Raw genomic sequence first — 17,041 nt, 5'->3', positions numbered from 1 at the left:
ATAATCCCCATTCCACTGAATCAGTTAAAAATATGAATAAATCTGTTTGTTTTCTAAAATCATTGTGTCTTGTCTTCAGAATTGTATCTGAACACGAACCAAATGAATACTTTATTTCTTTGAGCTGTTTTCAGGGTGTTTTCTTAGACTTTAATTCTCAAAGTTTTCTTTCTGGTGTTTTTTTGTTTGTTTGTTTTGGTAGGGGTAGAATGCTGTTCTTGAACCCTATGGGAATGTGATTAAAGCCGTGGACCCCATTTGCTTAGAAAAAGTATTAATGTACATTCACAAAAATTTGCATATAATCTCATGAAACATAGATCCCTTTTAAACCATCAGTGGGCCCCAGGTTGCAAATCCCTGTCCGGCGTCTTCCCAAACAGCAAATACCTTTGCTTTCTTGTGTCTTAGGGGCTGACATAGCTGAGGTGATGCTGGATTTCACTGACTGGCTGACCCACCAGGAGTTTGGCCGAAGGTGTGTGGTCAGTATCAGAGATATCCTGTCCTGGGTTAACTTCATGAACACAATGGGGGAGGAAGCTGCTTTGAAAAGGCCGGAGACCATCTCCACAGTGACGTCTTTTGTCCACGCTGCCTGCCTGGTGTACATAGATGGAATAGGTTCAGGTATGTTGTCTGTTAGCTGGTGAGAACAAGGGGTGAGGGTAGAGGGGACTGTGAGGTGGAGCAAGCCCAGACCTCTGAGCCAGATGCCTTTAACATTTCCAAGACTCACAGTGGCTCTCTTGTTCTTTTACTCTTTTTGAGAGGCGATTGGTGTAAAAGATACGCGAAAACTTTTCATTGCTTATAGACCAGGGATTTAGTAAATGTGAAGCAGCGCTTATGATAGAAAGAAGGCTGCTGGGAACGCTCGTGCTCCTGAAGAGCGTCACATGGCACCTCTGAATGCGGTCATTCAGAGTTCACGGGCCTGAATCCTGTGGTTGGTTTTAAGCTTACTACAATTTTATTAAATTTAACGTTTAAGTCTTTTTCAGCTATGAAAATTAGAAATACAGCCCACATGACTAAAAGTACCATATTAGTTACTCTTTTCTCCAGACTGATTTCTCACAGAGTGACTGGAGTGCTTTACTGAATAAGCTGCTGCTGAATTGATGACGTGACAGTTGTGGGGAGAGGGGAGTCACACTCCTTCTTAGGGCTGCTTATACTAGCAATCGTATTTTGGCTGTGATTCAGGAGCCCGTCCGAGAGTTCCTGCTGAGTGGTTGTGAAGCTGGGTGCCCTGCTGTTGTTTGATGGACCAATCCTCTTCCTTTAGGGGTAACTTCATCTGGGTTTGGTACGGCTCTCTTGGCTCGCAAAGAATGTCTGAAATTCCTAATCAAGAAACTTTCCAAGGTCATCCGACTTACAGAAAGTCAGAAAAACGAATTGAAGATTTATGACAGACTCAAAGCCAAAGAATTCACTGGGATAGATAACCTTTGGGGAATTCATCCATTTTTTATACCAAGGGGTAAGAATGATTTTAAATAAATAAGATTCTCTTCTTGTGGTTTACAAATACTTGACCTTTATTGTGACTTTTAACTTTACTATATCATGATTACTTTTGAACTAGATATCTGAGTTAGAGTCTGACTTGGCGTAATCATAATTGTATGAGTGGTTGAAAAATATATAACAGGCATATAAAAATAGAAAATACAGTCTTTAATACATGAGTAAATTGTCCCATAAAAATGCATTTATATGTTTATTATTTGGTGCTCAAAACAAGACCTTTCCTATAGTGGTAATTCAGCCCATAATGTTTCAACTATAGAACTTTATCACCTTCTACAAAGACAGTTTTGTGAACCCTTGAGGGCAGGTGTCACTCATCTTCCTATCCCTGGCATCTGCCACATAGCCTAGCAGTCATAGGCATTCAGAGAATGTCTGCTGAGTGAGTGAATGGATGAATAAATGAGTGATTAAATAGGAAATGCAGGTGGATTTCAGTCCTAATCCTTGCTCTTATTAGGTTGCCTCTGTCAAATATTTAAATGAGGCAGTTATATTAGATATCTTTCCAGGGTACTCTGGACTTTTCGGATCGTTGCTTCTCTAGCAGAGTCATCTATTTCTTGTCCCTTCTTTCCTCTCTGTGTCGAGAATTGTTGAGTGCCTGGAATGTGTAGAGGTGCAGTGGCAGTTAGCGGGGGTTCAGTGGTGAACTAAACCAGCCCAGCTTCCGGGCTGAATGGAACATTGCCCCTTTCCCTCTCCCTCTTCAACAGTACTGTCTTCATCCCTGATGGGGTTCCCCCGTGATCTAACTATTAGGTCCCTTCCCCAAGCCATCATGGTAGTATTCAGTTCTCTCGTGTAGGAGCTGTGTGCTCGTGGCCTGGGACTGGGGTGGTCCTTGCTTCTGCTTCTGTAGCTGAGGTAATAAATGTTTTCCTAGCCCCACTGCCTCCAAACTGATGTACCAACAGCTTCTGCCAGGAGACATAGTGGCATAAATATTAAGCCCTCTAAGACTGTTATTAGTCCTGCACTTCAGCTGTATTATGGGTTAAGGATGCATCCTGAATTGTCTTGGTGGCCTAAAAACCTTGGATGAAATTGTTTATATGGGCTTATATACCAAGCTTCCACTTGACTTTTAGGAAAATAAAAGTATAAGGTAAATTGTACAAGTACATGTAGTAGTAATTCCAGGTGTAGGTTGTGAAAGGAAAGAAGTATGCTTGCAGTTTCGACCTATATGAGTATGTATAGATGTAGGTGTAGGAAGTGCCGAGATCTGTGTAGTAGGCACAGTTGAAGAAAGTATGCTGCTGGCTCTTCCTGGAAAGCACTTCATGGACCCAAAAGTGAGGAAATATCAAAATAGGGCTAAGCGTTTTCACCACAGATGGTACTTCACTGACTGACAGTCTACTTGGTGGATTCTTTTAATCTCCAGTTGATATATATGTATGATTTGGTGATGTCCAGCTTATATGTGGCTTTTCTTTTCTCCACTTCAGGACCTGTCTTGCACAGGAATAATATCACCGACTATGCACTCAGCGCGGGCACCACAGCTATGAATGCCCAGAGGCTCTTAAGAGCTACAAAACTGAACAAACCTATCCTCTTGGAGGGCTCCCCTGGTGTGGGCAAGACGAGCTTGGTGGGAGCCTTAGCCAAGGCTTCAGGCAACACACTTGTCCGAATCAACTTGTCAGAGCAGACGGTAAGCTTAAGTCATGCTACAGCTGATGGGGGTAGGTGTAGGGAGTAATGTTTTTATCTATTTTTTGTTTGTTTTTGGGTTGTTTTGTGGTACGTGGGCCTCTCACTGTTGTGGCCTCTCCCGTTGCGGAGCACAGGCTCCAGACGCGCAGGCTCAGCGGCCATGGCTCGCGGGCCCAGCCACTCAGCGGCATGTGGGATCTTCCCGGACCAGGGCACGAACCCGTGTCCCCTGCATCGGCAGGCGGACTCCCAACCACTGTGCCACCAGGGAAGCCCTGTTTTTATCTATTTATAGAGTTTTCTAGCCAGAAATAATCACGATGTCAGAACCCCAAATATTTCGTGGTGATAAAGACCATAGCAACATGACCCACAAACCTAATTCTCCTTTTGTGTTCATTAATAGATGACACATGTAGTATTAGTCTCTCTGGATGCTTTATTGTAATTCTCTCCCTCTTTTTTTTTTTTTTTTTGCGGTACGCGGGCCTGTCACTGTTGTGGCCTCTCCCGTTGCGGAGCACAGGCTCCGGACGCGCAGGCTCAGCAGCCATGGCTCACGGGCCCAGCCGCTCCGCGGCATGTGGGATCTTCCCAGACTAGGGCATGAACCCGTGTCCCCTGCATCGGCAGGCGGACTCTCAACCACTGAGCCACCAGGGAAGCCCTGTAATTCTCTTTTGAGAGGGAATCACTCATTTCAGTTTTTATTGTAATACAGCCTCTCTATTTTTGCCCTTTCTAAAAATATTAATTACAGATAAAATGACCCTTTAAACAATCGTATGAAAATATGGGACAGAGATGACAAATTAAATAATCTCCTGGGATGGGGTCTGGGAGGAGGGCCTGGGCATTGTTTTTGGTGTGTGTGGTTTTTGTTTTTTAAGGTCACCAATTTATTTCCAAGTACATCCAATGTTGAGAACTATTGATCTAGAGCTCCAGTTGATAGATGCTTAGACTATTGTGATGATAAGATGCTTGGGGCATATCTGGGCTCCTGGTAAAGAGTTCTGGGATTGATTAGTTCTCTCTTGGGGGTAAGACTAAAAAGTGGTACAAGGCCTAAGTATTTACCATTTTACGTTTGGGGTCTTGGGATCTAGTTCATTTTCTGTGTAATGTTGGCTTTTCTCCATTTCTTCCTCCTCTCAAAGGACATCACAGACCTGTTTGGAGCAGATCTACCTGTTGAAGGTGGCAAGGGAGGAGAGTTTGCCTGGCGCGATGGCCCCTTGCTGGCAGCCTTGAAGGCAGGCCATTGGATTGTGTTGGATGAGGTGAGAGGACGGCCCATTGTGCCAACGTGGGACTACAAGTGTGAGAAATGGGGGTGGGGGAGAACTTTTCGAGGCTTGAGGGCATTTCGCAATGGATGATCATGCTCTTGGCTAGTAAAGGCAAATTCTCTGATGAAAAGAATCCTCCGTGGTCTCTTTTATGAATAAGAAAAGTCACTTGTCAGAAAGCATATACAGAACTCCCCCCATGTATAGGGTTGGCCAGAAAGTTCTTTTGGGTTTTCCCATAGCATCTTATGGAAAACCAAATGAACTTTTTGGCCAACCCAGTATAACCTACAAACTCTCCTACTTTCATGAGCTAGCCTCCAGAAAAAGTGCCTCTTCACTAGTTTTATGCTCTAGTCACTGGCAGGCTTGCTGTATTTGTATTTATTTTCAGAGATAAACATAGTTTACAAATAGTGCCAACCACCTCATTTCAGCAGAGAGGCTGGGGAAAGTTATAGTAGGAAGAGACATAGAAAAATGGTGAGAAAATGGTCAATGTTATATGTGCACATGGGATAAATTAATGACCAGAAAAACAGAGCACATCATGTGATATGTGATAAGTGTCGAATCTCTGTGACTGACAGGTAGCTAGAGAGATATGGAGAAGTGAGGCACAAAATTAAAAAATTGAAGGTTGTGGCCAAAGGATTTGAGTGAGTTCGGGATGTGCAATGTCAGTTCCGGAAAAGGGGAGCAAGTGGTTGTGTAGCTTAAATGATTTGAGTGATGAAAGTGCCACAGATGACTTTTGACACAGACCCCGGCAGGTTCCCTAGATTCAGACCCCCCTTGCGTCTGCAGTAAGGGGGATGGATTCCTTTTCTGCTGAGCTGCTTCCTAATTACCAGATATTAAAGAGAGGGAGGGTTTTTGTTTTTGTTTTATTCCCCCCAGATTTTTTTGGAAAAGATATGTGATAGAATAATCATCAGCCAGGGAAAAAAGAGTGCCTTGTTTCAAAGCTAGAAGGCTACTGACCATAGTCATATTTTGTGGAAGTGCACATAGGGACTGCAAGGCATTCTGGCCTTGCAGTCACACATAAGAGCAGCTTTTAGAACTTGACCTGTATGTGGGTATATAGCAGAGTTTGTGTTTTGAGTGCTTATGTAAGCATGGCACTTGAAATTCTAATATAGTCTGATTTTTGGCCCATTTGCATTTTACTGATTCACATTTCACAGTTGAATTTTTCCATGTTACGTAAAAACCACCCATGCTTCACATCCCTGAGCTCTGAACTTAGCATCTGAGGACCTCCATTCAGCTCTTTTCATTTCTGGCACTCGCACAAATCCTCGTGTTTGTTCTTGTTGTTCACAAAACTGTTGGCATAGTTAGATATACTTTATGTAGTTTATATCATGACTTTTTGAAGCCCGTTTGGAGAGTTTATTCAGTATTTGAGCTGGGAAGGATGTTTATTTAAGTATGTAAAGAGCTATCTTACTTCACCTTAAAAAAATCCCAGAGTGAAAGTGAGATATCTTTGTATTGGAAAGTTTCTTTTGTAAGCTATGATTTATAAAGTAGGCCAATATAGGAGCAGATAATGGATACAGTTTTATTTTTGAGACTAATCTAACTGCTTTAAAAAATTTTAACCTACATACTCAGTTTACTTAAAATTATTATTACTTATTATTATTTACTTATTATTGCTATTTTATACACCCCAAATTTCTCTAACATATATATGTAATAATAGGATGAGTACACATCAGTTCAGCTTGAGAAGCAGAGTGTTACCAATGTTGTTTGAACTCCTTCCCCCTTGAGGATAAGACTACTTTTTGTGCATATTATTCTTTTGCTTTTTGTAGCAGCTGTACAGCATATAAAATAAGTATATGCTCTTTCTTCTCCAAATAGCTTAACCTGGCTTCGCAGTCAGTCTTGGAAGGACTCAATGCTTGTTTTGACCACCGAGGAGAAATCCATATTCCTGAGTTAGGAATGAGCTTTCAAGTGCTGCATGAGAAGACGAAGATTTTTGGTTGTCAAAATCCTTTTAGACAAGGAGGCGGAAGGAAGGGCTTGCCCAGGTCTTTCCTAAATAGGTTTACTCAGGTAAGATTTGCTGTTGCCCCAGAAACCAAAGGTGGTGTCAGGGGCAATAATACTGCTGACACATAGCTATGAGGGTGCCCACTCTGAGAATGAGACGGGCTCAGTGTAATGATCTGCTTCTCGATTTCATATCTTTATATGTTGGATATCAGTGTGACTGATTCCCATAATCACTTCTCTCCTGCTGCGAATCCTTTGTCTTAGGTCTCAGAGGACCTGGTATGTTATCAGTTGGAGGAAAGTAAGATGAGCACTGTCTTGAGGATTCTGTTACTGTGCTCAGAGATTAAGGCCAATCTTTGACCTTTTCAAGTGTATTTGTGATCTGTTAGAACATTAAAAGATTATTTTATAATGAAAATGCATTTAAATCTAAGTAAAATAAAGTATAAAAAACTACCATGAAGAAGAAAAAATCCAGTATTCTCCATACCAAAGTCAACCACTATTAATAGTTGGTATCTTTTCTTATCACCTTTATTCTCATTAGCAGCAGAAGGTGTGTGTGTGTGTGTACACGTAGGCTTACATGTTTTAACGTCTTTTTTCAAAGTTTGGCTAATGTAGTGGCTTGGAAATGCTTCTAGATGTTAGCTTTCTTTTATGCCCCATCCCTTGATAATTAAGAATTTACTGAGTATCTTTTAAGAAATTTATTATGAAAAATTTCAGACATATTGAAAAGTTGATCAAATTTTAAAATGAATGCTCATATACCTACCATCTGGATTTTTTAGAGCATTTTACATAATATATAGGAAGTTAAAATTACAAATATACTTAAAAAAATTACTTGCATGTCTTTCTCTAATTCACTAGAATGAAGCTAACAAGAAAACCCTCTTTTGCTCTATATTTCAAAGATTTTATATAATTTCGTATCCTAAAAATGCAAGAAAAGAAATTTCTATAACTGAAATATATATATTACTGAGGTATTACTACTTTGGTGTTAAATAAAAATTTTACGTAAGTCACAGTAGTCATTTCTGGTGTTTGGTAAAGAGAAACGATGTCATTTTTTCGTGTTATTTTTGGATTTTCTAGGTCTTTGTGGATCCCCTTACAGTAATAGACATGGAGTTCATTGCCAGTACTCTGTTTCCAGCCATTGACAAAAGTATTGTTAAAAAAATGGTTGCTTTCAACAACCAAGTAAGTACCTACGTGTATTATTTATTCTTTGTTTTTCTGATTTTCTCACTTTCTCAACATGGAACACTAAATTACCAGTCTCCGTAACTAAGATAAATCACATAGACTTCTAAAAGTTTCTAGTGGAAGGCAAGCTACTCATTTGAGGGTTACAGTAATTCAGTTCTGTTGCATGTATCATTGTCGATGCTTACAGGGTATTCCTGGCATTGAGAAGTCTGGATTGGGAGAAGGAGACATCTGGATCGAGCCTCTTAGTCTCTGTTTTGGATTATGTATGCATTCACGGTACACTGATAGTACTTAATGCAGTGCCTAGCAGTGCTACATGCTTTCCCAGTAAGGGTATTTTCTTTTTAGATTGATCACGAAGTGACTGTCGAGAAGAAATGGGGACAAATAGGAGGACCCTGGGAATTCAACCTCCGGGACCTTTTCCGCTGGTGTCAGTTGATGCTAGTTGACCAGTCCCCTGGGTGTTACGATCCTGGTCAGCATGTGTTTTTGGTCTATGGTGAAAGAATGAGAACCAAGGAAGATAAAGAGAAGGTGAGTTTCATACTTGCTCTTTGCATTTCTTTCCATCTGTAAGTTGATTTCTTCCTGAGGGACAGAAGGGGCGTGTATTCATTAACAATACCAAACCCAGTAAAGCTGCTTGGAAATTTAGAAGTTACGAGAAGAAACTAAGCATTCACCTGTCTCAGAGTCTCATAGTGTAGTTTGCTTTGGAGGACACAGTTTGCTTGTCCATCTAAAGCCCCATGATTGCAGACCTTCTTTAACAGTATTGCCCTCCATTAATAAAGGCTTGGTCTTTATCACCTTTCCAGGCACAAAAGTGAGAAGCTGGAGGAGACGGGTGATAACCAGTAGAAGAGGAGGGCTTTCTACTTTTAAATAAATGTCAAATTGCAAAGTATTTTATCTAGAAAAGATAAGTAGATGAAAAGAGAGGGGAAATTCTGTATCTAAATGGAAGTAAAAATATCCCTTTGTAAGTAGAAAACAACACCAGAATTTCCAACTTAGTAAACCAATAATGTGTGTGTTGCTTTGTGGTATTTCAAGTCCAGTTCATGGAAAATTCACAACAGTTGCAGGTGGGAGGTGCTGTCATGACCTCTTACAGATGAAGATCCAAGGCTCAGAGTCATGGAATCTCAGTGCAGCAAGTGGCAGAGCCAGCTCTCTAGCACAGACCTTTCCGCTTTGCCTGCTATTCCTTCTACTGTATCACAGTTGTTTACAAACAAAGTAACTTACAGATTCATGTGAGTTAGAAACAGTAACCTCCTTACTGACCTGAAGATGTGGCTGCCCATGGCACAAGTGACTTTCACACACTTTCATTCTGCTACTAAGAGCACAGATCCCCTTTTATGTGGCATCCAGAGTCTAGCCCAGTGTTAACAACTCATTTATTACATGCAAATGGCTTTCAGTATATTAGGACAAGATGTTCAGTTAGTTTTTTTTTTTTTTCACAAATTTTAATTCACATATCATCAGCTAGTATTTTAATTTCTTCATCCACTTACTGGTTACAGTATATTAACTGTGGCAGGACCGGCCAGTGTTGGGTAATTGATGTTGGTCAGATGATGAGTCACTGTAGGGTGTGGAAGGTTTCCGTCACTCCTCCAATTCATTTGCTGTAGTTGACCAAATGTTTTCTGAGGGGGGGAAAAAGCTAAGTAAAGTAATAATAGAAGAAGAGAGGCTATAGAAGTATTTGTAATTTTAACTCTGGTATAATGTCAGGGAGAGGAGATGATCTGCTGTAGAGTGGGATATAAGGTCAGAAATCTCCTGGACCCCAAGGAGTAGGTGGTGGGAGCATTTTCTTCTGTGCTGCTTTCGAGCTTTTACTCAGTGTTTGATACTCATTATGATTTTATCTTCGTTGTTTTTATTTTCTGACTTCAGTATACATTGATGAGTATGAATATTGCTGCTTTGTTAGAAACGCACAACTTGTTGTAAATATTTTGGGTGGCTGGAATCTTTGTGGCTGCTATGGGCTAAATTAGTGTTTTTTACACACCCTTATCTTTTCCCCTCCCCAGCTCCTCTTAGATTAAAAAAAAAAAAAGTGCAAAATTGAAGTACAGTTAACAGGAAGTTTTTAACAGTATTGCTGCTAAGGAAGGGATAAGTGACTGTAAATAATCAGTCAGAGAAATTACTTTGCTTGTCCTCTCTACATAAATATTTAGAAGGATAACAGTGATTTTGGAGTCAGACAGGCTTAGATTTGAAATCAGTTACCAACCGTGGGCAAATCATGTAACTCTCATGAATCCCCTAATCCATATCTATAAAATGGAAATGGAAATACCTATTTTGCAAGGGTATTAGGATCAGAAATAATCTATTAAAGCACCCAATATAATGTTTGGCACATGGTAGGTACTCAGGAAACAGCATTGTTCTTCATAAACTTCATATTTCTCTTCTCTTCTACCTTCTTTAGGTGGTATCTTGAATGACGAAAGCAAATTCATTTTTCATCTTAAGATTTACCATAGTTTCTATGGCTTTAATTTATGGTATATTCTCACTGGAATCTCAAAATAATTTGAGATTATGTGATTACTCTTTTCTTAAGCTTTAGTTTACTTTCATTCTGAAGAATTAAATGCAATCTATCCTTTTTATAAGAAAATTCAAAAAGATAAGGACTCAGAATATTGTCATTCTCCTATTGTGTTCATGTTTACTAGTATTCATTCTAGAAGGTTTGGCTCAGAATTTGGTGGAGTGATTTGTGTTTTGATTGTATCATCTTCTTCCTTTAGGTCATTGCTGTATTCAAGGATGTGTTTAATTCAAATTCTAACCCGTACCTGGGAACCAGACTGTTTCACATCACTCCCTATGATGTTCAGGTGAGGAGAGGAGGATAATCCTCTTTCAGTTTTCTATGGCTTCTGCTCCCACTCGCAGGCACACTTGTGAAAACTCACCGGCATGTCTTTTTCAGCTGGGCTACTCAGTGCTTTCCCGTGGCAGCTACGTTCCTCTCCCGACTCGCCGGCCCCTGTTGCTCCTGCACCAGTCTTTACAGTGTCTGGAGTCAGTTATGAAGTGTGTACAAATGAGCTGGATGGTCATCCTTGTGGGGCCAGCCTCAGTGGGCAAGACCAGCTTGGTTCAGCTCCTGGCACACCTTACTGGTCACACTTTAAAGATCATGGCCATGAACAGTGCAATGGACACTTCGGAGCTTCTGGGTGGATTTGAGCAGGTAACTGATCTGCCTCTGCATTTTCAGGCAGAACACGATAAACCGTGTGGTCTGGCTGGTGGTCTTCTGTGTTGGTGGTAGCTACAGTAGCAGTGTTCTTTGATCCTGGCCATGGGCTGTGCTGGGTTCACGTGCTCTGGAAATTGCAGGTTGATCTCATCCGGCCGTGGAGGCAGCTCCTTGAGAAAGTGGAGGGCACTGTCAGGACCCTGGTAAGAGACAGCCTCATCGTCAGTGCTGACGATGCAGAAGTAGTGCTGCGAGCCTGGAGTCATTTCCTTCTGACGTATAAACCCAAGTGTCTTGGAGAAGGTGGTAAAGGTGTCACGATGGAGATTGTCAGCAAGCTGGAAGCAGTGTTACTGCTTATGCAGAGACTCAACAATAAAATCAACTCATACTCCAAGGCAGGTATGTGTGTTTGGGTGTGTGTATCAGACACTTACCATTAGTGTCCACCCACAGGTAATATATTTGTAAATGCAATGCCCATAATTTTTTAAATGAGTTTAATGATTATTAACAATCAAAATTTGGAAATCTTTGTCCTAGGAAATAAAATGAAGCTGATGTAAAGTATTTAGAATTGGTGATCCTAAACAGAGAAAGCAGGAAAGAAATTGGTTACTGAGTTTCATTTATTCTGTGTGTAATCAACCACAGTGACTTGTATGTAAATTTGGTTTTATTTTTTGTTGGCCTGTTTTTTAAACCTGTTAATAACTTCTCAAGAAATCAAGTATTTCAAACTGAAGAACAGAAGTCTAAATGGATAGCTAGGAATCTATTTTGTATAGAAGGTGGAGGAAATTCCTCATTTAACCTGGAAATATACAGCTCTCATCTTGTAGTGCAGCTTTTTGGATGGTAATGAGCATGCCTTTAGGGGAGAATTGATTAAAGGTTAAGGCCTGTCACTAAGGTTGTCTTCCTTTCCAAAACCTGCTCTTAACTGTTTATTCCTCAGTTATTCCTTGGGAATAGTTGATTCCTTAGGGGTGAAGAAATGAGACTCCCCTCTTCCCACTGTGTCAACATTGTATCCATAGCTGTGGGTCAGATAGTTTACTTTCTTAGTTAGGAGAGTGATTTCAATGTTGTTTTGATCTGTCATTTTCCAATTCAAGCTCACCATTTGAATTTGAAATTCTTTACTCATTCATTCAAATTAATTATTAGTATGTTAATGAAGTCATACATCACTTTATATATTTTTAAAAGATAGGTATTGTAAAACTCACCATTGAGGTTTGAATTCCTACTCAGTGGTAGACACTATGTTAAATATGTTTACTTTTAACCCTCACAACAACACCATATTACAAGGAAAAATGAACCCCGTTTTATACATGAGGAAATGGATGCTCACAGAGGTAAAATAACCTGCCCAATGCCTTCTTGCTACCAAGTGGTTAGACTAGGTTTGGGCTCCAGTCCTCTCTGACTTCAAAGCCTGGAATCTGGTGTGTATGGATTTCTTTCATAAGTCTGTTAAAATGTAAATATCTAGGGAAGTTCTCACAGCCCATTCTCAATACTGCGCTTTTTTTTTTTTTTTAATTTATATATTTATTTTGCTGCATCAGGTCTTAGTTGTGGCATGTGGGATCTTTCGTTGTGGCGCGGGCTCTTCGTTGTGGTGCACGGGCTCTACAGCGCTCTGGCTCGGTAGCTGTGGTGCACGGGCCTAGTTACCCTGCAGCATGTGGGATCTTAGTTCCCCGACCATGGGTTGAACCCGCATCCCTCGCATTGGAAGGCAGATTCTTAACCACTGGACTGCCATGGAAATCCCAATACTGCTTTTTATTTAGGATTGACTTTCATATTGAGTAATTCATTTCTTAGAGATATTGATAGAGTGAAAGAGGCCGGATCTAAAACAGTTTGTCTGCTACTATTTTACTTTTGGTTAAAAATGTCTTTTCTTCTTAACTTTATATCTTTTAATGTCCCTATGATGAACATGTATGACTTTTAAAATCTATTCTAGTTTCGTATTTTATCTTAAATCTTTGTACATATTGAGCATATATATAATAGCTCTATTAACATCAGAATGCGGCCCTTAGGGACTTAAAGCAAGAAAATATATCTAGGAATTTTTATTAGATTCTGGGCATTTCGAATTTAAGTTGCTAAGTGCTGCATTTTGTTTTTTTGAGGTTTTCTTTGGGGGGAATAAGGCAGTTGAGTTCCTTATGGATCATTTTTATCTTTTCAAGCTTGCACTTAACCTGTTTAAGGTCAAGTCCGGAGTAACCTTTACTGTAGGGTTAAATTAGCCCCACTCTTGAGGCATGGCCCTATGGCATCTCTACTGAAGGTCCTGTGTGTTCTGTGGAGTCTCTTTGCTTTGACTGGTGGGAACTGGAGTGTTGTTCAGCCCCGTGTGAACTCTGAGAATTGTTCAGCTCACAGCTCCCCGATAACTGTCCTTTCCTTGGAAGTTTTTGCTCATGCTTGTGGAGTTTCAGCCTTCACATGCACGTATAGATTATTATTGAGCCAAAGACTCCAGGAGCCCTCATCTGGATTTCTGGAGCCATCCCTTTGAGTAACTCTTGCCTTTTGAGCACCCTGCCCCTCATTGTAGTTGCTCTAGTCTCCCTGTATTCAAGTCTGTGACCTCAGATCATTGAGGCCTTGGGATCTGTTTGAGTTTCCCCTCCCCGCTTTGCAGTCTAGAGGTTGCTTCCAGGCAGAAAGCTGGCCATTATAGGACCTCCTTCCCTCAGGTGTCACGGTCCTGTACTGTTTTCCAACATCGGAAAGCAGTTGTTTCATGTATTTTACCAGTTTTCTAATCGTTAAACACTGGGAGGTTAAGTCTCAACCTTACTATTCCTTCATGGCTAGAAGCAGAAATCCAACATGTATTACCTTATGATATGAAAAAGGGTCAGGAAACAATTTCTTCTCTTTCTTTTTTAAAAAAATTAATTTATTTTATAGGAGTATAGTTGATTTACAATGTGGTGTTTCAGTTGTACAGCAAAGTGATTCAGTTATATATGTACATATATTCATTCTTTTTTAGATTCTTTTCTCATATAGGTTATCACAGAATACTGAGTAGAGTTCCCTATGCTATACAGTAGGTCCTTGTTGGTTATCTGTCTTATATAAGGAAACAATTTCTAATAAGAAAGATCAATTGAAAAAATTCTGGGAAAGGACTATCTAAACTATGAAGCAAATAAATACCGGTTGTTACTGTATATGATATGGTCATTACAAAGGATGCCCTGTTTAATGACACTGATTGCATTGTGCCGACTTAACAGCACTTTACTATAGTATAAATGCAGTAATAGGTGGAAGACATTATCCTTTCGCATTTGAAAAATTAAAACACATAAAGATAATTTCCCTTCTCCATCACCCTTGAGTCAACTTTATCTAGCCATTCATTCAGAAAGCCATTAAGTATTTTCTGTCCCCAAACCTAGTTTTCTTACTTGTTTTGTTCAAACAAAAACGAAAATCTTTTTGTTTACCCTATTATGAAACTTTAAAGAACTGGACCAGAAGTTTCCAGGCTTCTTTTAATAAACTCTGAGTTTTTTGTTTCATTTGTTTGTTTGTTTTTTGTTGTTGTTGTTGTTTGCGGTACGCAGGCCTCTCACTGCTGTGGCCTCTCCCATTGCAGAGCGCAGGCTCAGCGGCCATGGTTCACGGGCCCAGCCGCTCCGCGGCATGTGGGATCTTCCCGGACCGGGGCACGAAGCCGTGTCCCCTGCATCGGCAGGCGGACTCAACCACTGCTCCACCAGGGAAGCCCTATTTGTTTGTTTTTGATTGCCCTGGTTTGAAATTAAATACTGTGGCTGTGACGTTTCAGAGTTTGCCAAACTCGTGGAAGAGTTCCGAAGCTTTGGTGTGAAGCTTATGCAGTCAGCCAGTGGCCGAAGCTGTGGCACGTTCGAATGGGTTGACAGCATGTTGGTTCGGGCCCTGAAGTCTGGAGATTGGCTTTTGATGGACAATGTTAACTTCTGCAAGTAAGGACCTTCTATTCAATCATGAGTGGGTCTGATTGAAATTTGAGATATGCTTGTCAAAGTAGAAACCCAGGTGGAAGCTCTGGTTTTGTTTTTCCTCCCTCCCTCCCTCCCTCCCTCTCTCCCTCTCTCTCTCTTCATTGGTGTGCCCAGGTGTTGCGGTGCGCGGGCTTCTCATTGCAGTGGCTTCTCTTGTTGCGGAACACGGGCTCAGTAGTTGTGGCTTGCAGGCTCTAGAGCTCAGGCTCAGTAGTTGTGGCACACGGGCTTAGTTGCTCCGCGGCATGTGGGATCTTCCTGGACCAGGGCTTGAATCCGTGTCCCCTGCATTGGCAGGTGAATTCTCAACCACTGTGCCACCAGGGAATTCCAGCTCTGGATTTTTAATCCACTGTTTTCTTAGCTAGAAGCACATCCTCAGCTATAGTCTATAGACTTCTTCCGGTGGTGAACAGTGGTAGTTGGTGATTAGCTACGATATTTCAGTTCTAGCAGATAGTTTTGAGCTGAACCGAAGGCTAACAAAATTGGATTACTTCTCCAGCTAACATCCTTTGAGTCACACCTGTGTATTTAACATCAGAAAGCTTCCTTTTGTTAGGGTTTTTTTTTCTTTTCTTTCTTTTTTTTTTTTTGCCGCGCCACGCAGTTTGTGGTATTTTAGTTTCCTGACCAGGGATTGAACCCCAGCCCACGGCAGTGAAAACGCTGAGTCCTAACCACTGGACTGCCAGGGAGTTCCCTGTTAGGGTCATTCTTAAGTACAGATTTTTGAAATGGAGGGTCTGACACAGGGCATTCAGTGTATACCACTTGATTCTAAAGCAAGGAAAAGGGCAAGTGTAAGGCTATTCTGCCTGTACAGTGAGCATAATGCAGGTCAGGTGATGGGCTTTTCTACCCGGAGCATTTTCAGAATGTTTCAAATTACAATCCAGTTACCTTTAAATGAATTTGATAATATTGGGAAGTGGGGGAGAGGGAAGGGGAAAGAGAAGACAGTTTTATTAGTTCAGGGAACTTTCTATCATTTTCCTTGATTTACTCAACAAACATTTTGTATATTTACTGTGTATGAATCACTGGGCTGTGTGCCTTGGGGAGTGAAAACGGGCATTGATAGGAAAAGAGATCTTGCAAGAATCACAGTTCTCTACGGGGACGTGATCTGTGCTGAAGGGAAGACATGGGTCAGGCGCAGTGAGAGGCCTGAGCCAGGGCAGCAGTCAGTGTGGCACGCCAGCCTGTCCCCCATTTGGATTCTCTCTATGCAGCCCGTCGGTGCTGGATCGTTTGAATGCCTTGCTGGAACCCGGAGGTGTCCTCACTGTTAGTGAGAGAGGAATCATCGATGGATCCACTCCCACCATAACACCAAATCCCAATTTCAGGTACTTATGCCTCTTCAGTTTGTGCCTCAGAAGCTGACAGCCTTGATGTCAGAGGTGACCATTCATTAGGGCCACCTTACGTATCGTATTTGTACACTCAGTCATGAGCATGTTCATACATTCATTGATTTAACAAATATTTACTGAGGCTCTGCCATTTGCCAGGTGCTGGTGTGCTTTGGGGGGCACAGCAGTAAATAAGAAAGATGAGGTCCCTGCCTTGGGTTGGTGGTGAAGGCTGGAAGCAGGGAGACCAGTTACAAGCCTTTTGCAGTTCAGGTGAGAGACGGTAGCTTAGACTAGGGCTGTCCGATCAGTGGGACTTGCTCATGGGCTTGTGGGTTAAGAAAAGGAGGAAGCAAAGATGGCATCTAAGGTTTTGGCTTGAGTAATTGGGTAAAGGGGTGCCATTCATTGAGAAAGGGGAGATTGGCAAAGGAGCAGGTTTGGTGTGGGGAGGGTTAGCTGCAGTCAGCTGTTTAGCTTTGGAGGTAAGTGTGAGCTGTCAGATAGCTAGATGCAGAAGTTGATGGACATTGAACGTTACGAAGCTAAGTGTTTCTGGAGAATACACTGCTCCTTTTTCTTTTCTCTGTAGGTGAGTTAGAATAATTGATGAATTAGCACTGCCTGATGTGGGGAATATCTGAAAGTAAGAGTTTTACAGTC

The 17,041-nt window shown here is 41.2% G+C and overlaps 1 protein-coding gene across 2 annotated transcripts in view; it reads left to right on the top strand.

The window, feature by feature from the left end:
* Window positions 1-17,041, top strand: part of MDN1 (midasin AAA ATPase 1) — a 154,412-nt gene that overhangs the window by 71,679 nt on the left and 65,692 nt on the right. For both annotated transcript variants that reach the window (XM_029224342.1, XM_029224343.1), the window contains 12 exons: window positions 412-630; window positions 1,292-1,489; window positions 2,994-3,202; window positions 4,365-4,487; window positions 6,375-6,572; window positions 7,620-7,727; window positions 8,088-8,276; window positions 10,529-10,618; window positions 10,714-10,977; window positions 11,127-11,388; window positions 14,822-14,981; window positions 16,256-16,372. In XM_029224342.1, coding sequence (XP_029080175.1) covers window positions 412-630; window positions 1,292-1,489; window positions 2,994-3,202; window positions 4,365-4,487; window positions 6,375-6,572; window positions 7,620-7,727; window positions 8,088-8,276; window positions 10,529-10,618; window positions 10,714-10,977; window positions 11,127-11,388; window positions 14,822-14,981; window positions 16,256-16,372 — 2,137 coding nt within the window. The remainder of the gene's footprint in view (window positions 1-411; window positions 631-1,291; window positions 1,490-2,993; window positions 3,203-4,364; window positions 4,488-6,374; window positions 6,573-7,619; window positions 7,728-8,087; window positions 8,277-10,528; window positions 10,619-10,713; window positions 10,978-11,126; window positions 11,389-14,821; window positions 14,982-16,255; window positions 16,373-17,041) is intronic.

Source organism: Monodon monoceros, unplaced genomic scaffold (genome assembly GCF_005190385.1).
Source record: "Monodon monoceros isolate NGI ecotype Baffin Bay Population unplaced genomic scaffold, NGI_Narwhal_1 Super_Scaffold_15, whole genome shotgun sequence".
Classification (NCBI taxonomy): domain Eukaryota; kingdom Metazoa; phylum Chordata; class Mammalia; order Artiodactyla; family Monodontidae; genus Monodon; species Monodon monoceros.
This window is presented reverse-complemented; position numbering and strand designations above follow the sequence as displayed.